The 25,310-nt window shown below is 40.7% G+C and overlaps 1 protein-coding gene across 5 annotated transcripts in view; it reads left to right on the top strand.

The window, feature by feature from the left end:
• The first annotated feature begins 420 nt into the window (after window positions 1-420).
• nos1apa (nitric oxide synthase 1 (neuronal) adaptor protein a) overlaps window positions 421-25,310 on the top strand; it is a 385,272-nt gene continuing 360,382 nt past the window's right edge. Inside the window, exons 1-3 of one of the 5 annotated variants that reach the window (XM_043699830.1) lie at window positions 427-782; window positions 955-1,089; window positions 1,233-1,304. In XM_043699830.1, coding sequence (XP_043555765.1) covers window positions 985-1,089; window positions 1,233-1,304 — 177 coding nt within the window. In that variant the 5' untranslated portion in view covers window positions 427-782; window positions 955-984. Of the gene's footprint in view, window positions 1,090-1,232; window positions 1,305-25,310 lie in introns of all 5 variants that reach the window. The other 4 variants (XM_043699831.1, XM_043699833.1, XM_043699834.1 and 1 more) reach the window with 4 other exon arrangements.

Below are 25,310 nucleotides of genomic sequence, written 5' to 3'. Positions count from 1 at the left end.
GCCTCCCTCCTCCCACAACTTTCAGAATCAGAGAGGTGCTGGCGCCCTTGTATTCCGTTCGGGGGGGGGGTTCCTTCTGAAAGGGGTTTTGGAGGAACTGGATATAGAGAGTGTGTGAAGGGGTCGGCAGCAAGTTGTAGGTGCAATTTGACATTGAGTTGTGTGTATGCACGCACACACAGAGCCCCCATTTGGACAAGCCTCTCGCTTCCAGCCGCAAGAGGGCGAGTGCACATTCCTTGCAGACCCTGGCAGAGGCGAGATCAGCGCTGGGCACATCCAGATTCCTCTCCCAGTGCCGCTCTGCCCTCCCTCCCTCCGACGGGGGAAAACCAGGAAGCATGTTGAATTCTCCAGCCACACGCAGCGCAGTGATGTAACTTTACGCCAATAAAAATCGGTCGGAATTCCCGGGCGCTGGCCAATGAGAGGGAATCGGGTCCTTTTTTGTGTGTGTGTGTGAGTGAATGTGTCGGCTGATTGGGAAGTGTTGATATGGCGCTGCCGTGGGAGAGGAAGGGATACGGAGGAGCTGCGGTAACAGGAGCCCAGGCACCACCACCACCATCACCGGCGGTAGCAGCAGCAGCAGCTGCCCCGACGCTTGAGCGCTAGCTGCCGGCCAGGGGCAGCGCAGGGAGCCGCTCACTCAACTCATTCACTCACTCAACGAATCCACCGCCGCTGCAGCATCGCTCGGTCTCTCTCAGCCAAAAGCAAGGCTCACAATCTACAGTACTGCATGTGAAGAGGATCAGCCACAATCAAATCCTAGCCTTTAGGTGTCATTGGGGCTGGTTGGAACGTATAAAGTTTCCCTAGTTAGCCTGTAATATAGATTCTATATATTTATACATATATCTATCTCAAGTTGTGCTAGTGTTTTAAATTAAGGCTCCCCTGCTGCAGGTTAGCTGAGGGTTTTTTTTTATTTGTTCTCGCTTTTTGCCCTGGTTGTTTTCTGGTTACAACTGTCCAACCAACATGCCTAGCAAAACCAAATACAACTTAGTGGACGATGGACATGACTTGCGTATTCCTTTGCACAATGAAGAAGCCTTTCAGCATGGCATCAGTTTCGAGGCGAAGGTTTGTAACTTTCTGCAGGACTTCAAATCCTTGTGAGCACCAGAGCTTTGAAAGTGTGCGTGTCGCGGGAGTTTCTGATCTTTACAAAAAGACTGCTCTTCCCTTTTTACTTCTCTCTCTCTCTCTCTCTTTCTCATTAACAGTATATCGGGACATTGGACGTACCCAGGCCGAACAGCAGGGTGGAGATCGTTGCTGCTATGAGAAGGATAAGGGTGAGTGAGCGACAAGTCCAGCTCCGTGTGTTCATTCACTGTGCATGTACCTACGACTGTGTGTCAGCCCCCATTCAGCATGTGGCCCCCAAGGTGTGAGATCTGAAATGACTGGCTGAGCTTTGGAACTGCAGTCGATAAACGTGAGAGGAAAAGTGAAGGCGCAGTGTTAATCAGATAGATTTGGGAAGCATGCGTTGTTTTCCCGATGATTTAACAAACATGTCAGCGTACCAGGGAGAAGTGGGATTGTTGCCTGGATTTCTGTAGATCTTGTGGTACAACTTTCGAGTTGAGAATTATGAATGAGCTGTGAAGCCGCACGCCTTCGGAGAGTTGTCAGTGTGAAGTGAAAGTCTGTCCTTTTCAGTTGTTTCTAAGTATCTGAGCAGCAGAAATTCCCAACAGTCTGGGTTTGGGGATATCTCAATATGTCACGACTTCATTAGGACCTCAGTAACAATACGTATGGCTCAAGTTAAGGAATACCTCTCTAATCTAGAGGATATTTTGTTGAGATTTAAAGCAGAGTTTCTGTCTATTTAATCAGGCTTCAATCTGTGTAAAGTGTTATCTTATTATTTGCTGTCTGGGTATGGTTTTATTTGCAGAAGGTCTTGGTGGACATGTTCAAAATTACTTCATTTGAACTCTGACCTGTGCCACCTACATAACCCACGTGACTACCCAAGCGCAGCTTGCATTTATATAAGCAGGCTTTTAAGTTCTGAAAACAACCTAAGCAGTAACCGTTTATAGTCTGATATAGTTTGAGTTGCAGTACAGGTGTAGTTAAGGAAAGTGGATCTGCAGTATGAACAGCTATGGCTCATATGTGAAATAGATGAAATTAGGAATGTATTGATCAAGTTTTTGAGATGATTGTTAGCCTTCCTGAACTGGTGGTTTAAACTTGTTATTGGCCTTCCTTTTTGTTATTTGAGGGAAGTATAGCTATCCAAAAGGACAAAAAAAATCTCAAAACTGTGTTTTTGTTTTTAAAAAAAACAGCATTGCCTCAGGACATTTCAAGCCATTCATTACTTTTGAATAGTCATGATTTGGAAATGCCGGTGTTGGACTGGGGTGTACAAAGTTTAAAAATCACACAACACCAGGTTATAGTCCAACATGTTTAATTGGAAGCACACTAGCTTTCGGAGCGACTATCACCTGATGAAGGAGCGTCGCTCCGAAAGCTAGTGTGCTTCCAATTAAACTTGGATTATAACCTGGTGTTGTGATTTTTAATTTTGAATTGTCGTTTACATCTATATGATTGTGCAAGAAAGTTACAGACTATTTGCATGATCCAAAGGTTCTACAAGCAACAGTGAGATCAGGCAATCTATTTTGATGTTGGTCAGCACAGCAGGAGAACTTCCCAGATCCTCCTAATTATACAACGTGATCTGCCCCACCACCCCCAGAAGGCAGATGGGGAATCGGCATTCAACAGCAAAGTGAGAGCTTGGATTAGTACAGCACTTGGATCTGAGTCAGTCTTCAGTTCAGATCCCAACCCAGAGAATTGAGTGCATAATCCAGGGTGGCACTGATGGAGCTGTTACCCTTTTAGATAGGCTTTAAACTGAGCCCTGTCTTAAATAAGCACGTGATTCCCATGGCATATTTTGAAGGAAAATCTGGGGAGCATCTCCTGAGCATCTTGGTCAACATTTTACCTTTTCTGTCAATGTCACTAGAACACAATATCAGGCCATTTTGTCATTATTGTAAGTGGGACTTAGTTGAACATAAATTAGTTTCTACATTTCCTACATTATGACGACCTTTCAAAAGCATTTCATTGAAAATTAAGGTTTTGAAAGGCACTATTTAAAATACATGCGACCTGTTCTTCTTGTTGACAGTGCAGTGTCAGTTTAGATTATGTGCGCCCAGCTCATGAGACAACCTTCATTCTTCTGGTTTAGTGTGTGCTATTGCTGTGCCAAGCTAACAGTTAGCTGTTACCTGTGCAACCTATTGCATGTAAATACTGAAATGCTCATTACTTAAAACCTATCTTGCAAAAAGACTATATGGGGCTTCCTGAGGCGCAGGCAAAGCAAGTGGCTGTGTAGAAGATGATGATGATCTGAATATTTGGAGATTAGCTTGCTTCACATCACCATATGGTATAGGAAGGTATCAAGATATTGAGTACTGGCCTCTTGTTTTATCAGAGATTACACTTTTGGGTGAGAAAATAATTTTGTTTCTGAATATTGTGTTCAATCCAAGTTTGAATCTGTTAACCCCTGAATAACTGATGCTGAATAACCACTGTTAGCTTTCTCTTGTGTCCTTAAGAATATTGCTTTTGTATGTAAGTGCAGACATTACTCCTTCCAGATACTTTTGCTTCCAGTCTTGTATTTGTAAACTGATATCTTGAATCTAATGTTTCCTGTACTGGTGTGATCAGATTGTGACAATTTGAAATATTTCCTGTCTTCTGAGTATATTCCAGGTGTGGTGATGGAAATGCTAATCTATTTTAGCATGATTGTAGATCAGTACATTTTGGATGTCTGTTTTGGGCTTGCTGTCTTTGTACCTTGGTCTCGTGGTATGCAGCCACATGACCTCCATTTATAACCATCGACATATTTCAGCAAAATCAGTGATTAGGAGTTCAGAATCTTGCTGATCTATTTTCCCAGTCAACCATGCACACACATCTATACATGCACACATATCTAACACACATATCTACACTGTATTTGCCAGTTTTCATTTAACGCCCCCCCAACCCTGCTCTGGCATCCTCCAGGAACTTCCAGTTTTCTTTTTGCAGTCAAATACTGCCGATATTGATTTTAAGGGGTCATGGAAACATTTGTAAAACATGACTGGTTAGGAGATAAGGAATTGCATGAAAGTGCTTCCCACGCACCCTCCTGTTTGATGTATGTATGGCAACATGAATCCTGTTCAACTGGCACAAAGTAACAAAATAAAATACAGTCCAGTTATGCAAGAGGACTGAAAATCCCTCCTGTAGCCCCAGAGTTAAAGTTTTGAAATTGACAGCCCAGTGTTAGTTTCAAGCTGCAGTTGCACTGATGTGTAACTTGGGACTGTGCAAAGTCAGTGGTCACAAACTATCTTGGTCTGTTATGCTTACATTACAACCTCGGAACTGAACTGGAATTAAATAAAGTGGATTCATGTCAAGTAGCTCATAATCTATTCAGTTAATCTACTTCTGTCCAGTATAATTTCTTTGTTTACATTCTTGACTATCTATTAAACTGACTATCATTACAGGATTAGGGAAACCCTCTTTTCTTTTGGCATTAGCTGAAATCAGATTCTCAACCTTCTGCTGAGATACAAAGTTCCTGTTGTTCGTATTCTGTCATTATTTTCTTGACTACATATCTTGCAATATTTTATCATGTTTTACTTGATGCAATCTGTTCCAGTCCACAGCTTGTCTCTCATAAATTGAACCTGATGTTTATTAATTCCATAAGCTAAGTGTCTGCAGCCACCTGCCTGATCATTCTTTTAGAAGGACACATCTATGTTGTTGCATGCACATGTCTGATGCTTTTTGGCAATTGATTGGCATAAAATATTTTGCCACACATTACCATTGTAAATAATGTAGGGATATTTTAAATGATTGATTGCCTGAGCAGCTGCCTTGAAGCAAAATTTGTCTAGCCACAATGCAAACTTAGTAAATCAGGCATATTGCCCTTTGTGGTTGAAAGCCACCAAGTTAGTTTTGGAAAGGTAGACAGTTTGGAGATGGTGCACTTGTGGTGGTGTGTGAGTCTATGTAGTGATGACCCAATCAAGGTCATAAATGCTTGTTTGAAAGTAGAAGTTGCAGAGCACGATTCACTCATTAATACTTTGGTCTATTTTTGTGCTGTATATCCATTCGGCCCAAGTAGCCCATGCCGGTGTGGATGTTCAAATCTCCACTCATCTATCTTATCTCCTGTCAGTGGACTCATTTTTAATTGTTGCAGAAGTTCTTGTTGGATAACAGAACTGATTCCCACTTGTGGTGTTGACTTGTACTCTTTTTTTTGCTTTTCAGGAGAACGCATAATTGCTCCCTTAAAACCTCAATTTTACATTTATTTGCACTAAAGGCCACAACTTGGAAATAAGTATGTTAAATTCTATGTTGGCAGTTTATTTTTGATGCATTCAGGTTTTCAAGTCAAGCTGTAGTAATGCTCTAACATTCTAGTCTGTGAAATTTAGTAACCATTTGTCCATTTTGTAAACTTCACCATATGTGGGAATGTTGACCGGTGGTGACAAACAGCCCGTTTCACAAAAGTGGCTTAATGTTTGAGCCGTCTTGAGCCAGGGCTATTCCAAACTGAGGTATACAGTGAAAGCTACTCAGGCTCTTCCTAAAAGAGCCAGTGAATGCCATTATCCAGCTCTTGAAGATTTGGTGTAGTTTTTTTTTTTATTTGTGGTTGAACATCTAAATTCCTTCAGTTGGTTGTAAAGTATTAAATTTTCATAGGCTTGGATATTTGGATGTGGCCAATTCTCTTTGGGGCACTGGGATTATAATAATGAGTGATAATTAAAACAGCATCACTTTTGTTTAATTTTTTTTCAATAATCTCTTCCCCGGGGAAATTTTAAAATGCTGCAAATAACTGGCAAAAGAAATCACTTCAGAGTGAACAGTAGAAAAGATCATGGTATTATGGAGTGTAGCAGACAAATATAGCGGCAGTGCAGGCACAATGCAGATCAGATTAGGAAACTAAATGGCAACTAATCCATTCTAAACATTTTGGGCTTTGGGGGATAGATTGTGTACAGGTACAGTGTTTCAAATCTAATTTTCTGAAAACCAGACATTTAGATGCTGCCTTGCCTGAATTTTAAGCGTGTAGTTATTTAGTAAATTGATTTGTGGAGATCATTGAATTCTTGTGTATGAGTTTTTTATTTTAGTAACTATTCACAGGACATTATGCATATATTTTGCCAACAGCTGCAAATCTTTCCATATTTGGAATGAATATAATACCACACCCACCCCTCCTCAACCCCACCCACCCACCCAATCATGAGTTTGGTTCATTGTGCTGAATAAACAATTGTTGTGATCTCTGTGGGGAACCACAAACCAAATTTTACCAATTTTTCTGAATGACCCACAATCAAAAAAAAATTACCAACGAAATTCCACGTTTTTGTAGGCCACTGCTTTAACACAAATAAAAATCCACACAAACTAAATCTGATGTAACAAGCCTACATCTGCTGAATCTCCTTAGCATAGTTCACGATAGTCTTGCTGGCACAGGTTTTTCCCACAGACTTGTTAAACAATCTGGTTGGCTTTGGCAAAACTGAAGCATAGAATACAATATTCAAGGCAAAATCAATGCCATAATCCTGAATTCAGAGTTCTGTCTGAAATAATGCTCCAGAGGCTGTTATTTTGTCTCCAAGGCAGTCTTTATTTACACGTGGAGAATCCTTGACACTGATCCAGCTTCATCAAAGCCAGCTCTGGGTGAACAGAACCTCTGACACTCCTGTTTATTTGTTTTTTTTATTTTTTTTTAAACCCACACACTACCACCTAAGTGCGGTAGTGCTTATTTTTTCCCCAGCACCCATGGTGTGTGTGTGCAGGTGTGAGACACAGTGAAAGACACAAAATGCACGAATCTTTATTCAAATTCCACCACCAGGAAGATAGGAAAACACCCGGGTGGCCAGTGACAAACACTGCCCTTCACATCAAAGGGCAGTGCTGTGTGATCAAAACAGTGAAGGGGAGGGTCGGGACTAAATCAAAATAGAGTTGGAGGGAGAAATGATGCACTCCACTCCCTGCGGTGCCCACCTCTCCCTGAACAACTCCAGGGTGTTGGTCGACACCGTGTGCTCCTTCTCCAAGGACACCCGGGCTAACACTCCTGTTTTTTTTTTTTCTTTTTTTATATTAACCCCCACACTACCACCTAAGTGCGGTAGTGCTTATTATATATTTTTTTTTGTCCCCAGCACCCATTGTGTGTGTGTGTGTGTGTGCAGGTGTGAGACACAGTGAAAGACACAAAGTGCATGAATCTTTATTCAAATTCCACCACCAGGAAGATAGGAAAACACCCGGGTGGCCAGTGACAAACACTGCCCTTCACATCAAAGGGCAGTGCTGTGTGATCAAAACAGAACACTCCTGTTTATATCTGTCAGCCTGGGCTTCCTGATTGGGACTGTTAATCTGGTCTAATCAGGGAAACCCATTCTGAGGTCCACCTGGCGAATATTGTTATCACTACAATGTTCTTTATAACAGCGTTACTCAAATTTCTTGTTTTGCCTTATTTGATTTTCCCTGCTGTAGCCCTACTTTGCCTGCAACTCTTCTTTGTCTTCCAGCCACATGACTATTCTTTGGTAACATCCTTCCTGTTGGTACTGCTTACAGGTCAAGGTGGACCAACATTATAATAATAATAATAATATTCAAAGTTTTAGAACTGATGCAAACTCTTAGGACTCCTTTCAAAAGTTCTCCAAGCCATTACACATGCCATAGATTTTTTTTTTTCCTTATGATGATTGCAGGTCAAATGTTGTCACACAATCAATATTCAAAAATGCAGCTTTGTTTCTGCTTTCCTAAACATTGATTTAGTGCTTTTTGTTCCTTTTTTTGGTTCCATAGCACGTGTCAGTTGTCCTTGTGTTCATCTAGTGAGTTGTGATTTGAGACTGTGTGCATGTACTCGCGGGTATTCTCTATATCATTGATCTTCTCTGCTGCCAATGATGTATATGACAACTTAAAAAGAGTTCACAATGGTGAATTATTATTGGCTGTTTCATCTATCAGCTGATCCATGTACAATTTCCAAGTGTCAAAACACTTTTCTGGTTTATAATCTAAGCCAATAGAATCTGTTGCTTGCTATTTGCAGCGGAGAAGGTTGATGGATAGACCTGATTGAGATGCATGGACAGAGTGAATAGAAAACTGCTGTTTCCCTTAGTCAAAGGGTCAATACCAAGGGGGCATTATTCTAAAATGAAATGCAGGAAGTTTAGGGAGGATTTCAGGGGAAAAATTTGAAGCATAGCCTATAATATTCAATGCAAAATCTATGCCATAATCCTGAATTCAGATTTGTCTGAAATAATGCTCCAGTTTGTTTTTGCCCAGAGGATGGTGGGGTTCTGGAATGCACTGCCTGGCAGGGTAGTTGAGATGGGAAACCTCTCAATCTTTTTTTTTTTTAGAAAGTACTTGAAATGTCATCAATATTCAAGACCTGTGGGACCAGTATCGGTTGTCATATATTTTTGACAGTACAGACTGTGGGTCAAAAGGCCTCTTCTGTACTCAATGATTCAATTCCTAATGATACCATTACTGCTTCTCATTTCTTCTCTTTTCTCTTGAAGATAATTTATGAACCCTGTCATTAAGATTTTAACTCATGAGCCCAGCTTTTAAGTTTACAATGATACATAGTTTAAATTTGGCCCTGGATAAATAGGCTCTGTCTAAATGTTTTTATGGCCCAGAAACCTCTTTTGGGATGTGGGAATAAAAAATAAACACTTCTACAGTCTTGGAGACGTAGGATATGATCAGTTACTTTTTTTGGCATAATTTAACATTGTTAGTACATAACCATCATGTCCTCACTGCATTCTCATCACTTATTTTCCCTGTGGAACATTGCAGTTACTGACGTTGCTGGTAAACTTTTGTAACTCTTTGATCAATCTTGGCCACCGATATGATCAAAGCATGGATTGTGGTGACGTGGAACTTTTTAAATTGAAAGGAAGGATTGAACATCCACAATAAAGAAGTAGTTGCTGGTGACAGGCAATTATGCATGCCGGCAACATGGGTGAGCACTGGAGAACATAAGGAAGATGCATCCCCAAGCCTCCAATTAACGTCAGCACGGTTGCAAAGCCAGAGAACCAAACTGTTGCACGAAGGGAAATATTTCCACATTTGGTACTGAGGTAGGGTGTAGAAAATTTGCTGGAAGAAAAAGCATAATCTGCATTAGAGGGAGCTTTTACTTAGCTTGTGTAGTCGTCGTGCCCAAATCAGTTTTATTTTGTAATGTATCTCCTAAGATTTAAGAAGAAATTGCTTGGCTAATGATGAACAGATTTGTTTATGAATCCTATCATTTACTTGATTGGTAAATGTTTTTTATTCCGTGATGTGCCAGTCCTGTCGGGACAATAATGTTCTCTGGCATAGTGCATAATTATATTTTGCCTCTGAATTTTCGCTGTAATGGGATGGCCGTGGCAGAGTTGTGATGTTATTGGGTGAATAACCTTGAGGCTAATGGTGTGGTGGAATTTAAATTACATTTAATAAAATATGGGACTGAAATCAAGCCTCAGTGGTGACTATGAAACTATCATCAGTAGTTGTAAAAAAAATCCATGTGAGTCCAGAACCACAGTTTGTTAATTCTTAACAATCCCCTGAAATGATCCAGCAAGCCACTGAGTTCAAGGAGAATTGGGAAACTGAAATAATTCCTGGTCTTGCTCGTGACACCCACAAATCAAGGAGAATGGGAAAAAAAGAGTGCAAAGTGTCACTCTCAAAGAGATGGTTTCACTTTTTTCATTTGTTCTTTTTTTTTAATAAGTTAAAATTGCTTTAGAAGCAAATGGGTGTTAATGAGTTTTATACATAACTACCTGAAGCAGTTTCTTCTTAAACAATCTTACAATAGGCTGCAGTACAGAATGTGTGAGAGCAATTGAAGTGTGTTATGGAGGTGGGTGTGGTTCAGTGTGTCTTCATGGCTATTTGTGTTCTTTACAAGAGGACGGAAATCGTGCAAGTACCAACAAAGTGTTGGGAAGATATGGTTAAAAATAACACTCTTCGATTATGTTGATTTATTTCTGCAACACTGTGAACCATAGTGCGTGGGATGGCAGGATGAGCAGACCATGGGATAGCCTTATGTTTTGGAGTGGCTTTCATTACTTTAAACATCCACATTTGAAGGATCATCAGTTATCTTATAGTAGCCCAAAAACAATTATTTAAAATGATGCTTGATATTAGTTACAGAATTGTCAGTCATAATACCTTGGATAATCTGTCTGTTTGCATAATATATCCTGCACTTATTAAGTTGTGGACAAAACACTAAAGTTGTTTCCTTTAATTACATTCACCAACATATATTGGGTTCTTTATCCTACATCTGCATGCTTTGGGTTTTATGCATAAAGTTCAAGTCTATTAGAACTTTTGTATGTTTCTGTACAATACTTTGAAATTCTGTACTTCTGTGCAACAGATTTGAGACCAACACTCTGCAAAATTTAAGCAGAATGTGTTGTGTGTTTTGTGTACACTAGTTGGTTAAGTGTTTTGTTTCTTTTTCTTAAAGAGAAGTGCTTGTGAGTTGGGTAGACTGTAAACCATCAGCTGGCAGAGGAGGTTTGATAAAAATCATAAAGATTTAAGACTGCTCACATCAATTGATTTCCAACTAAATTATATTAAGACTCAACAGATTGAGAGGCAAGAGTTGAGTGAAGTTATTTCTATTTCAGTTGATTTGAACTTTGGAATAGCTCAATATCTAAGCTGTCTGAAAAGGTATCTTGACTAGGACATACCTTTTTAAGTGAACTCATGAGATCGCGACTAATATTTTGTTTTAAATGGTGAAGATCTAGTAAAAGTCTTGGAAAATTTTTTGTTTAGATTTTTTCTTAAAATTCCTGATGGTTTCCAAATCTGATTTGAGCCAAAGGTCATGAGAATGATTTTGGATTGCTATTGAATTCCTTGCAATGGTTTGAAGCCTTACTACAAAAGTCACAGTGAAGAAAGGGATCATTTAAAGCCTTCCAGAATGATAGTTCTGGTACATGTAATTGCCTGTATTACACACTGATAAGTAGGAGGCAGTGTGTTTTGACACAGGACCAAAAGTATGTTTACCTCACCTCCTGTGAGAGAAGTTTCTCCCCTGCCTACTAACACAGAAATCTATTGTTTCACTCTCTAATAAGAGTATTAGACTTTGAGGCAAATTTTAAGTCTGCGTGTATGAAAATTGGTGGGTCTTTTTGACATGGTTGTTAAGACCACAAGATAGAGGATCAGAATTAGGCCATGCGATCACAGCTGATATATTTGTCAACCCCATTCTTCTGCCTTCTCCTTGTAACTTTGATTCCCATACTACTCAAGAATCTATCTACCTCTGTCTTAAATGCACTCTATGACTTGGCCTCCACAGCTGTCTGTGGCTATAACTTCAACCGATTCACTGCTCTCTCTTCTTTAAGAAGCTGTGGATGTTTGGTTTCTTAACATTATCTGTTTATTATTTTTATTGTATTTAATGAAATTAAATGATAAAATTATGCTTGGGGCACAGCACTACATTTTTTTGCAAGCTAGTGGTGACTTGGGAAAAGCTAAAAGATTAATGCAAAGTTATTAAACATGTTTCCTCTTTACATATGTCTCATACCTTCTTAACTTTTTCTATTCATGTATTAAAAGTTATTCTCAGAAGAATGGAATTAACCTAGCTACATAGTTAGCATTTGAATTTGCTTGTAGGTGGTTAGAGCACATGGATAACATTCTTGATTGTGGCAAGTGGCAAATAAGATTGGCACCACACAATGAATGTCTCCAGCTCGAGAGAATCCAACCATGACCTGTTGATACTCAATGGTGTTGCCACCACTGAATCCCTTACTATTAACTTCCTGGGGATTACCATTGACCAGAAAATGAACTGGACCAGCCATATAAACAGTGTCCAGAAGACCATGTCAGAGGTTAGGAATTTTGTGTCCAGTAACTCCCCAAAGCCTGCCTTAGGAACATTAGAAAATTGGAGCAGGATTAGCCCATTTGGCCCTTTGAATCAGCCCTGCCATTCTATAGGATCACAGCTGATCATCCAACTCCATCTCATGTTCCTGCTTTCTCCCCATACCCTTTGATCCCTTGAGTACTAAGAACTGTATCCAACTCTCTTTTTTGTTTTTGTTTTGTAGAAAAATTCAATATTTTGGTCTCAATTGTTTTTTTTTGTGGCAGATAATTTCACAGGCTTTCCACTTTCTGATGAAGACATTTCTCCCAGTTGAGTCAGTCCTAAATATCTTTCAACGTATCCTTTAAATTATGACTCTGATCAGTGGTACCTATTTCCCGCATTTACCTTGTCTAACCCTGAATTTTATAGGTTTCTGAGATTCCCCCCCCCCAACCTCTTCATTCCTTCTCAATTCCAGTGAATATTGTCCTAACTGATCCAATCTTTTGTCACACGTCAGTCCTGCCATCCCTGGAATCAGTCTGGTAAACCTTTTGTTTACAAAGCCAGAAAATCTTTCCTCTGGTAAGAAGACCAAAACCTTTCTCAATTTTGTTGATGTCCACAATATACAAGGCATATCTCTCAAATGTGATGAAATACTCTCCACTTGCCTAGATGAGTGCAGCTCCAACAAGCTCAAGAAACTTGACACCATCTAGGACAAAACAACCCACTTGATTGGCACCCATCCACCACCATCATTATTGACAATGGTAACAATGTGTATCATCTGCAGTAACTCATTAGGGGGCCTCTGTTAGCACCATCCAAGCTTGCAATCTCGACCATCTAGAAGGACAAGGGCAGCAAACAAATGGAAACACTTCCATCTTCATGTCCCCCATCCTTACTTAGATTTATATTGTTGTTGTGGCATTGTCGCTAGGTCAGGATTCTGGAAATCCTTACCAAACAGCCCTCTGGGTGTCCATTATGTAGCAGTTAAAGAAGATCGGTTATTGCCACTTCTCTGGGGCATTATGATTGGGCAATAAATGTTGAGCATTGATTACATCCTTTGAGTGAATAATAAAACATCTTGCACTCTTTATCTTCTGCCCTCATTCTGCGTCTATATTTTCTAACTGTTTTTAATGCATGACAGTTTATTGGTCTTAAAATTATGTGACCATATCTGTCTATTTTTCCCCTCTGTGTCTATGGAAGAATGTTTTAACACCTTGGTGTGAGATTTCATTGCCTGTCTTTAAAATGAAAGTAGTTAATCTCCTTTTAGAATGAAGTGACGTTTTCTGTTTAAATTAGTGGATGGCAAATGCATGAAAAATTCAAAAGTTAATTTTCAAAAAGCGAAATTTTCAAATAGTACATGTATTGCTCAAAGCGATGGGAGTGCAGAATGATTTCAAAGTACTGTAACATTTATAGGTGTTCCAAAATGAATTATTTGTTGCTGGAGGGATTGTATGACAAGCAAGTGAAATTTGAAATAAAGAATTTTGGCTTTACTTGTGGAGTCCGTTTATGCTCTGGTCTTTTTAGAATTCAAATTTTGACTGTAGAGTAACTGAAACTTGGATTCCTGGCATGGATTTGACCAAACTCTAATACAATGAATGAGAGCAGGCAGGCTAAAAATATTCCGTGAAATCATCAGGTTCTGACTTTTTGCTTTCATTACTCTGGAAAAGATTTGGTCTTTGGTAAAAACATTGGTATATGCTGTGTTTGTGACATGAACTGTCTCATTCTGTTAGCTCAGGCTTTAACGGAAGTAAAGACATTGCTGGGTTATGTAGCGGTTAAGACTCTTTGTGAACAAATCGACCTTCTCGCGCCGCATTTTATATTCTGGCTTCTGCTATTTGAAAGCATTCTGGAAATCTTGCGTTAGTATTCTGTCAGTATATGATTTTACACAAAAGAAAAAACTGTGGATGCTGGAAATTAAAAACAAAAATAGGAATAGCTGGAGGAAATCAGCAGGTCTGGCAGCATCTGTGGAGAGGAAGGAGAGTTAACACTTTTTCAGTCCAATGACCCTTCTTTGGAACCAATTTGGAACAGTTTCATGCAGTGTCATGGACTTGAGAGTAGCACAGTTAACATTTCAAGATGCTTCTAGACCTGCTGAGTTTCTCCAGCAATTTCTGGATTTTGTTTTTGACAGGAAGTGCAGAAGGTGTTAATCTATTCCACCGTGAGTTTGACAAATTCATATACCTGACTGCAGGTATTCATCCTGTATTAACCCAAACATAACAGCATTGTCCTCAAAAGCATTAGCATAAACTAAATCTGACTTCTCTATCTCCATCCTCCAACCTATGTGGACCACTAAATTTGCGCCTGTAAAATTGTTTTTTTTTTGCATTGGCATTGGTTTAACACTGGGGAACCAGCACACAGACCCTGGTCTCCAGGTGTCAAAATTAAACTGGACATGCAAGATATATGTACATTTTTGTTGGGGCCTGACTGGGTTCACTTAACTTTGTTGGCTACATTGTGGTGTAGAATTGCACCAACCACTTTCCATACTGGCTGTCATAGCTCATGTGGGTCTGACTCTTGCCTCGTCTCAGCTTTAATGCAGATGGTACATTTCCAGCCATATGACCAAGTTTCTCATTCTCTCTCTCTCTCATAATGGACAGAGATGCCTGTGGTCTGTCGTAGACTGTAATTACAGTACCTACCTTAGGCCTGCCTGTATTTTCTTTCTTTACTGAAACGATTGAAGATCTGTTATTCAATTTTTTTAAAAAGTCATGATATTGCAATAAAGCGTGGTTTCGAAATTTAGGAAAACTAATTTAAACAGTTACCCTATTTATTATGGGAAGGCAATAATTTCATTCAAATTGTGTTGCTGCTTTTAATTGGTGTGTTTAATATCTTGAATTTGTTCGGAAACTGGAGTGAGTGTACAGATCACAGTTGTCACGAGGTGAAAAAGCTTAGTTTTAAAGGCAAGTTAATTGCTCCACAGTCTTCCCTATAACAGCAACATAATCAATAGACGTATTATTGAAGCTATGGTATTTTCTGTGGTAAACCAGGAACAATATGCTAATATTTAAATTTGTGTTATTCTATTGAAAACATAATGAATTATAACCTACAGATGCTTGCCCAATTCTGCTTTGTAATGCTATCCTCATTAGCAAGTTGCAGAAAAGCCTGTTCTGCAGCTATTAGTGAAAGGTAAAGAGTAACAATCTTAAGTTGAGAAGTCATTCAGGTTTTCGGGCTTGGTATCAGTTAAGATGTGCAGGACTGATAAAATGTAATTCCAGGACAGCGCATGACTGCCAAGACACTTTTTCTTTTTATTGTTGCTGTTGTGTAGAAGTCCAGATCTCATTCTTTGCTCATGCTCTATATCAAATATTTTGTTTCTATTAATTTGACACTAGCAATTTACCAAAATATTGTTGCAAGTTTGTACATCTTTTACAAAGAAAGGCATTGTGTTTACATTTGAATTTTTTTTCCCCAGCAAATGCCCTAATGCACTTCAGGACCAATACAGGGCTTGTTTTTAAAAAAAGTGTCATCAGTTTTACTGTAAATGTGACAGGTAAACCATACACTATAAGATCCCACCTCCAATAAGGGAGCCATTGTTGTTTTTTCGATGAAAATTTACTCATCATTAGTCAGGACACAAAATATTTTCCCCTCCTCTTCAAATCACTCCTTAGGGTGTTTTGTATCCAACTGAGTGGGCAGACAGGCTAATGAGCTGAGTTTCCTGTCTCTGGTCAACTTTTATTTTGTTCCGCTTGGCAAGATTCTGCAGAGCCCAAGGCATTGTTAGTGACCCCATGTGACAATTGTGCCATTCTCCATCACATAGCTTTCCTGAAGCGCAAGCTGCTCTATTCCATTATCTGCTGGAACAGACACTCCTGTAGGCTAATGATTGTGTATTCCAGGTCAGAATCTTGCCTTTTATTTTAAACTAATCCTCTGTGCTAGCTAATTGGAGTGCTGGTTCCTAAAATGGCTCCCCTGACAGACTGGTAAATGTCTCTCAATACTGTCTGTCCAGGGATCTTTTTGACTATACTTTGCAATACTTGGCCTGCAAATGTGTCCAATGCAAAACTGCTCTATAACAGGCAGCATGACACTGACAATGAGCCAGAGTACATCCCTGCTGAAATATCCTTTCAGACTGCATTAGCCATGTGCCTGGCAGCTAAGTATCACATTGCTCAATATGGTGCTTCCCTGAGTTCACAAATGTAGTAGAATGATGTCTAATCCATAACATTGTCCTGTGCTGGTGAATCAAATACTGAGACCAATTAATGCCTTCCTGCCACATTACTGTCTTACCCATATGACATGGGCTCCTCCCATCACTGTATGTTGACCTGTAAACCTTGGGGGAGACAGGGAACCCTACCTGATTGGTCATCCTGTGGCCCTTCTACATTCAAGAATAGTCCTTGCTGCCCACACAACCACCCTACCTTTGCCACCCCTTCCACCTATCAGAAAGTCTGTTTGACTGACCCTGTTATACTTCAAGTCGTTGTGATCCAAGGGACTTTTCCCCTTGTTGCTTCTGCATCAGCCTGCAATCCTGCCAGTTGCCACTGCTCCACATGGTGCTGCAGAGTCTGAAGAGATGCTGGCCACCTGATTGTTAGCTTGCTCCAGGAGTTGGAATTGCAACCCCTAAAGGGTGCCCCCAATACCAGGCAGTTAGCAGCCATTTGCATTCATTTAAGTATTCCATTTGGAGGCCAGCCTTGGGATGTGACGGTGGGATAGCTGTTTGTGGATTTGACAAAGTTTCTGTTTGCTAAACTTGGACCCTGTGCGGCGACTAGGCGCTCTCTGCAGTGCAGTGAGATGGGACCTAGAAAACTGAAGGGACAGCAGCTACAGGAAGAAAAGAAACAGATTGCCTTAATTTAGTACTGTTTCATATCAAATCTAATTCTGGTAAAATGGCTTGACAGGAAATCAAGAATAGGTTGATTGGATGGATACAAACCACTTTCTATTAGAAGAAATTAAAGAGCAATAACCTCTTATGTCAAGCAATCATTACAAAAGTTATAAATTCAAAAAAGGAAAACAAGGCCACTTGGAATACTGCATTCAGTTCTGGTCTCCCTCCTATTGGAAGGATGTGGTGAGACTTTGAAAAGATTTAGAAAAGATATACAAGGATGTTGGCAGGGTTGGAGGATTTGAGCTTCAGGGAGAGGCTGAATATGCTGGGGCTGTTTTCCCTGGAGCATCGGAGACGCGGGTGGTTGGGGGAGGCGGGGGAGATGACCTTGTAGAGACTTTTAAAATCATGAGGGACATGGATAGGATAAATAGATGACAAGGTCTTTTCCTGGGGTGGGCGAGTCCTAAACTAGAGGGTAGAGGTTTCAGGTGAGAATGGAAAGGTTTAAAGGGGACCTAAGTGGCAAGCTTTTCACGCAAAAGATGGTGCGTGTATGGAATGAGCTGCTGGAAGAAGTGGTAAAGGCCAGTACATTTATGGCACCTTAAAAGCCATCTGGGTGGCTATATGAATAGGAAGGGTTTCAAGGGGTATGGGCCAAATGTTGGCAAATAGGACTAGATTGATTTGGGATATCTGGTCGGCATGGATGAGGTTGGACTAAAGGGTCTGTTTCCTTGCTTTACTTCTCTATGGCTCTAATCCAGTGTTTAATTCTCAATGGTCTTTTTCATTCATGGGATTGGGTGTCACTGGCTAGGCAGCATTTATTACCAAACCTAACTACCCAAAAGGCAGTTGAGACTCCACCATAACATAAGTGACCCAGATATATTTTTGCCTGATAATTGGCAAGAGTTTCATGGTCAATATTTGACTTTATTCCAGATTTTTATTGAACTCCAATTCTACCATCTGCCTTGGCAGGATTCAAATCTCAGTCCCCAGAAAATCATTTGGGTCTCTGGATTAATAGTCTAGTGATAATCCCACAAGGTCACTGCCTGCCCTATAAAGTCGAAGGGCATTGACTTTTAGAAACTGTTTAGGGACTGTTCCCCTTGCCGGTGCAGTTGAACACTTTCAAAGGTGGTGATTATACCCCTTTTTTTGGTTATCTTATGTCACACAGCTAAGAATTTTAGAGAGAAAGAGGTTAAACATTGCATTCAGTCAAAGGAAATGGCTTGTAAGGAATCCAGAAAAAGTAGCAAGCCTGAGATTTGGAGCAGTTTGGAAGCTGGCAATATGTTATTATTTTAAAGAGAATTATTTTAAAGCTTGGAGAATGAATACAAGCTAATGAGGAACATAAAGATGGATGGTAAAACCTTTTCCTAAAAAGATTTACTGGAACGAAGCAGGAGTAAATGATAGATAGAGATGGAGCTGTGTGTGTGAGAGTGAGAGAGTAAAGAATGGGTAACGGTCGACCAGGGAGAACAAATCGCTGCAAATGGGGTGCTTGTGGTATCAGACCATGATGACGAGGCCTGGTGACGAGGCCTGGTTTGTGGGCAGGGGTAGAGGACATGGCAGAAGGTGCTCAGACTTGAACTATTGAACTTGATATTGAATCCTGAAGGCTACAAGATTCCCAAGTGGAAAATGAGATGCTGTTCTTCCAGCTTCCGCTGAGCTTCCCTGGAGCACGCAGGAAGCCTGAGGCTGAGATGTTGGCCAGAGAACACCTGGAGGCGTGTTGAAGTGGCAGGCAAGAGGAAGCTCAGTCATTTTATTTATTTTTTTGGCACACAGAACGTAGATGTTCTGCAAAGTGGTCACCCGGACTATGTTTCGGTGTAAAGGAGACCCTTTACTTTGTCTGTCCTTACAGAGTAAATGTACAGAAATTCTGCCAGATAACCAATTGACTTGTTGAAACTGAAGACATGAAAGAAATTAGCAACAGAGTAAATGTGTGAAAAGTTAACTGGAGTGAAGGTTTGAATCTCTGGACCAGATGAGCTACACCCTGGAGTGCTGAAGGATGTGATTATCGATCATTAATGCATTGGTGATTATCTTTCAAAATTCTATAGATTCCAGGACAGTTCAGAGTAAAGTACCAACTGCAACTTCAGTATTTGAGAAAGGAGGGTAGTTGGAGATTGAAGAACCAGAAAGCTATTAGTTTGACATCAGTAGGAAGGAAATGTTAGGAAAGATAAGGTAAAATCAGTATGCTCTCCCAGATGACTGGTGGTGAATTTAACCTGAGGATTGTTACGCCACAGTTGAGAGCTGAGCTCCCAGGTATTGCCTTCATAGTAACCTCAGCTGGTGTGGGAATTGAACCCATGCTGTTAACATCACTCTACATTGTAAACCAGCTGCCCAGCCAACTGAACTAACCAGCTCCTAATCTGACAAAATGAGGTAACTGAACACAGAAAATGATAGAGTTGGGCAGAATCAACATTCCTTTTATGAAATGGAAATCCTTTTTGACTAAACCTGTTGGGAGTGTGTGTTTTTATTTGAGGGTCTTGCTAGTGACCTGGTTACAAGAGAACTAATGGATGTGATGTATTTGGATTTGCAGAAGACTCTTGATAAAGTGCCACACAATAGGCAAGTAAACAAAATGAGTGTTTGGGGTTGAGGGCAATATTATTATGAATTGAAAATTAGTTAACACAGGAATAAATGGATCATTTTTAGAGCGACAGGCTGTTACCAGTATGGTAGTACCAGGATTGGTACTTGCGCCACAGCTTTTAATAGTTTATACTTCATAGTGATTGAGATGTGGGGACTAATTGTAATATTGCCAAATTTGATTACCAAACCAAGTGGGAATATGAACTGAGACTGTAAAGACACTTCAGACTTGAACAGGTGTCATGAATGGATAAGAATATAGCAGATGGAATGTAATCTGAATAAATGTGAAGTTATCCTCTTTGATAGAAAAATCAGACAGGTTTTCTGAAATGGTGAGAATTTGCAAATTCTTGGTATCCAAAAGGACCTGGATTTCCTTGTTCAGGAGTCACTAAAGTTGTTTTAGATCAGTCTTTAATGTCTTTTTTAAAAAAAAAACAAAAGCAGATGACTAATTGTTTATAGACATAAGCAATGTACATTAGTTCTGCTGTTGGCATATTTGTTGAAAGAACCAATGAGGAAGGCCAATCCTAAGCTGGCCTTTGTCACAAGGTTATTGGAATACAGAAGTGAAGAAGTCTTTCTGCAGTTGAAATGAGCCTTACTGAGACTGGACTCAGAGCATTGTGTGCAGTTTTGGTCTCTCCTCTGAAGATACCAAACTTGTCATTGAGGGAGTGCAATGGAGGTTCACCACACTAATGGTGGGATAGTCTTCTTTTAAATGAGAAGAAACCGTGGAAACTAAATGTTTCCCTAGTTTTGATCTCATAAATAGTTTACTCCTTTTTCCTGTGTTGCTGCTATATTAGCCACTGTATTGCACATAATCACTGCTATGATTTCTCATTGCACAATGAATTGAGGCGTCTGTCAGAGGATGCATGCAAGGAGCTGTGTGTGAACTAAGCTATGGCAGGGCTGGAAGATTTATTCTGCTAAATCAGAGTTGCAGCTTGGTTATGGAGAAGCTGGAGAGCGTAGTGTAAAAATAGAATATAATCTGTAACTGTGGTTTGTTAACTGTATTCTGAAATTACAGGGGAAATATTTTGCTGTTCATGATTTGTACTAAAATTATAGACTTCAGTACAAAGGATAGAGTTACTGTGATGGCTATTAAATACTGAAATATTCCTGAATGTATTTAATGGCAAACAGCAGAAAAATGAAGGTTGGCTTAAAGATGCTTTATGTTTGTATGCAATTTCCTAGTCTGCTATTTTAACAAGTGTATTGAAGACTGAGCTAAAATAGCTCAAAGCAATTGAAAATATTGGCTTTTGTGTATCTTAATTTCAAGGTTCAGTTTCATTAAACTGAAGCTTGAGGCAGATTGCATATTCTTTAAAGACTACCTGCGTCCTTCTTTCATTTCAATAATTTAAACACAAATGTGACCCATTTTTACTAAGGAGTGAGAGATGATGCAATTCTGATGATCACTCTTCAGAAATGGAGAAACCAATTAAACCAGCAGCTGGACGTTTAACTGACTTTGGATGAAATCTTGCAACTTTATAGCAGTGGCGGGGAAGATGGAGGCGGGGGGGAAAAGGGCCCTGACCACTGGCACCCTGACAGAGTGTAATACATTTGAAATAACTCTCTGGCCCACCTTGCCTCACAAAGCAAGAATGCTGGTCACAGGATGAGTAATTTTGAATAACATTCATATGTATGTGTAGAAAAGATGTGAATGCTTTGAGACATGTCCTAACTCCAGTTTAACTCAATGTAATATTCATATCCTACCTGTGATGGTTTAGTCATCCTGGGTTGCAGCACTTTTTAAAACTTATTTTCCCCATGAAAACCATTGAGTTCAGTGAAAATGATTTATGGCCTCTTTCTTTCCAGAACAAATGAGTATGAATGCACACTTTGTGAAGCCAACTTGACCCAAGAACATTTTGACATAAGCTGGCTGGGCTGCTGCTGTGTGTGGACCATCGGTGCAGAAATGTCCAATGTTTAGGTTTACTTGTTTCTGATTATAACAAGGATATATTTTCCAAAAACAAAGCCTTTTGGTTTTGCACAGTTTTCTTTTTGAATACTGAAAGAGTGCAACTTCACCTAAAGGTTTTATCGACATTAATGCATCACTGCTTTATTCATATTCAAATATACAGCCAGGGAACATGCATTTGTTTCTCATATTCATATCTTTAAAGATTGATAGAAAAATGTGTATTTATATAGCTTTTGTGAACCTGGCACACCCCAGCGTGTCTTTGAGATAAGTCACTGCTTCAGAACCAAGTCGCCATATGTGATGCAGAAATGAGAGCCAATGTAGGTGCAGTAAGCTCTCTGCAAACTGTAAAATATCGATTATGGTTGCAAGAGGATGATTAGTCAGGATACCCACAAAGAGCTTTGTTTGAACTTCTGTACTGTGATATTTATGCCCAGAGAAGAGAGACAGGGTCTGAAATTAACAGCCCATTCACAGGTCAGCATCTTTGACAGTGTCACAGTTCACCAGTGCTGCACCATTTGGCCTGGAATTTAGGCTTGCATCTTTGGCGCGAATCTTTAAACCTTCAGATTCAAGAGCGCTACATCTGGGCCATAGCCTAACACTCAATTCATTGTATGTGAAAAGCATTTTAACAATTAATAAATCAGGTCAGCACAGTGAACCAAAACATGGTGCGCCAACACATTGTATAATACAATGAGTATAGTTTTTTTTTTGAATCCTTATTGGATTGGGGAGTGGTGCCAGAGCATTGGAAATTTGAAAATGTTACATTTCTGATTAGAAAGGAAGAGCAGCTAACCAAGGAACTGCAGGCGAATCGGTAGAGTCAGATGTACAGCACGGAAACAGACCCTTCGGTCCAACCCGTCCATGCTGACCAGATATCCCAACCCAATCTAGTCCCGCATGCAGCACCTGGCCCATATCCCTGCAAACCCTTCCTATTCATATACACATCCAGGTGCCTTTTTAAATGTTGAATTGTACTCTCCTCCACCACTTCCTCTGGCAGCTCATTCCATATACTCCACCCTCTGTGTGAAAAAGGTGTCCCTTAAGTTTCTTTTATATCTTTCCCCTCTCACCCCTCTAGTTCTGGACTTTGTCAATTTACCGTATCCGTGCCCCTCATGATTTTATAAACCTCTGAGGTCACTCCACTGCCTCCAATGCTGCAGGGAAAACAGCCCTGACCTATTCAACCTCTCCCTGTAGTTGAAACCCTCTAACCCTGGCAGCATCCTTAAATCTTTTCTGAACCCTTTCAAGTTTCACAACATCCTTCCGAAAGGAGAGAGACCAGAATTGCACACAATATTCCGACAGTGGCCTAACCTACATCCTGTACAGCCACAACATGACCTCCGAACTCCGATACTGAATACTCTGGCCAATAGAGGAAAGCGTACCAAACACCACCTTCACTATCCTATCTACCTGCGACTCCACTTTCAAGGAGCTATGAACTTGCACTCCAACGTCTTTGTTCAAGCAACACTCCTTAGGATCTTCCCATTTAAGTGTACAAGTCCTGCTCTGATTTGCTTTTTCAAAATGCAGCACCTCCCATTTATCTAAATTAAACTCCATCTGCCACTCTTCAGTGCATTGGCCCATCTGATCAAGATCCCATTGTACTCGAGGTAACTTTCTTTGCCGTCCACTACACCTCCAATTTTGGTACATTCTGCAAACCTATTAACCACACCTCATATCCAAATCATTTATATGAATGACAAAGCAATGGACCCAGCACTAATCCTTGTGGCACACCATTGATCACAGGCCTCCAGTCTGAAAAGCAACCCTCCTCCACCACCCTCTGTCTTCTACCTTCGAGTCAGTTTTCTATCCAAATAACTAGTTCTCCCTGTATTCCATGAGATCTAACCTTGCTAACCAGCCTACCATAAGGAACCTTGTCAAATACCTTACTGACATCCACGTAGAGAAAAAATCTTCGAGGATAAAGTGAGGACTGCAGATGCTGGAGATCAGAGCTGAAAATGTGTTGCTGGAAAAGCGCAGCAGTTCAGGCACCATCCAAGGAACAGGAGAATCGACGTTTCGGGCATAAGCCCTTCTTCATCCACGTAGATCATGTCCACCGCTCTTCCCTCATCAATACTCGTGTTTTTTGAAGAAGTAACAAAAAAAAAGTTCATGAGACACAATTTCCCATGCACAAAGCCATGCTGACTACTTCTAATCAGTTCTTGCCTTTCCAAATAAATGTAATTTCTGTCTGTCTGGATTCCCTCCAATAACTTGCCCACCAACAATATCAGGCTCACTGATCTGTAGTTCCCTGGTTTGTCCTTACCACCTTTCTTAAATAGTGGCACCACGTTGACCAACCTCCAGTCTTCCGGGACCTCACCTGTGACTATCAATGATACAAATATTTCTGCAAGGGGCCCAGCAATCACTTCCCTACCATCCCCACAGAGTTCTAGGTTACATCTGATCAAGTCCTGGGGATTTAGCCACCTTTTATGCATTGTTAAAATGTCCAGCACCATCTCCTGTCTAATGTGGACATTTTTCAAGATGAAGCTATTTGTTCCCCAACGTTCTGACTTCCACATCCACAATAAACACTGATGCAAAATACTCACTTTTTTTTATCTGCCCCCATATCCTGTGGTTCCACATGAGTGGACTTGCTGATCTTTGAGGGGCCCTATTCTGTCCCTCGTTACCTTTTTCTTTTGTCTTTAATGTATTTATAAAATCCCTTTGGATTCTCCTTAACCCTATTTACCAAAACTATCTCATGACCCCTTTTTACCCGCCTGATTTCCCTCTTAAGTAGACTCCTGCCTTTATATGCTTCTAAGGATTCACTTGATCTCTGCTGTCTATGCCTGATGTATTCATCCTCCTTTATTCTTGACTAAAATCTCATTTCTCTAGTCAACCAGCATTTGCTACACCCACCAATCTTGCCCTTCACCAGCAGAGGCCTCACCTTCATTCCCCTACGCTCCCAGATTAACGAGTTCAACATGCGGCGTGACATCGAACAATTCTTCCGCCGCCTTCGCCTCCGCGCCTACTTCTTCTTCAACTAGGACTCTCGCCCACCCTCTGACGACCCCTTCTCCTGCCTCCAACACACCCCATCCACCTGGACACCCCGTGCTGGCCTCTTACCCGCCCTCGATCTCTTCATAGCCAACTGCTGCCGCGACATTAACCGCCTCAACTTCTCCACCCCTCTCCCACTCCAACCTCTCACCCTCGGAACATGCAGCCCTCCACTCCCTCCGTTCCAACCCCAACCTCACTATCAAACCGGCAGACAAGGGAGGCGTGGTAGTAGTTTGGCGCACCGACCTTTTACACCGCTGAGGCTAAACGCCAGCTCGCGGACACCACCTCCTACTGCCCCCTTGACCATGACCCCACCTCCCACCACCAAACCATCTCCCAGACCATCCATAACCTGAATCACCTCAGGGGATCTCCCATCCACCGCCTCCAACCTCATAATCCCACAATCCCGCACCATCTGTTTCTACCTCCTGCCCAAAATTCACAAATCTGACTGCCCCGGCCGACCCATTGTCTCAGCCTGCTCCTGCCCCACCGAACTC

This window comes from Chiloscyllium plagiosum, chromosome 11, assembly GCF_004010195.1.
Source record: "Chiloscyllium plagiosum isolate BGI_BamShark_2017 chromosome 11, ASM401019v2, whole genome shotgun sequence".
NCBI lineage: Eukaryota > Metazoa > Chordata > Chondrichthyes > Orectolobiformes > Hemiscylliidae > Chiloscyllium > Chiloscyllium plagiosum.
The sequence above is the reverse complement of the archived record's forward strand: the minus strand, read 5'-3'. Positions and strand labels throughout refer to the sequence as shown.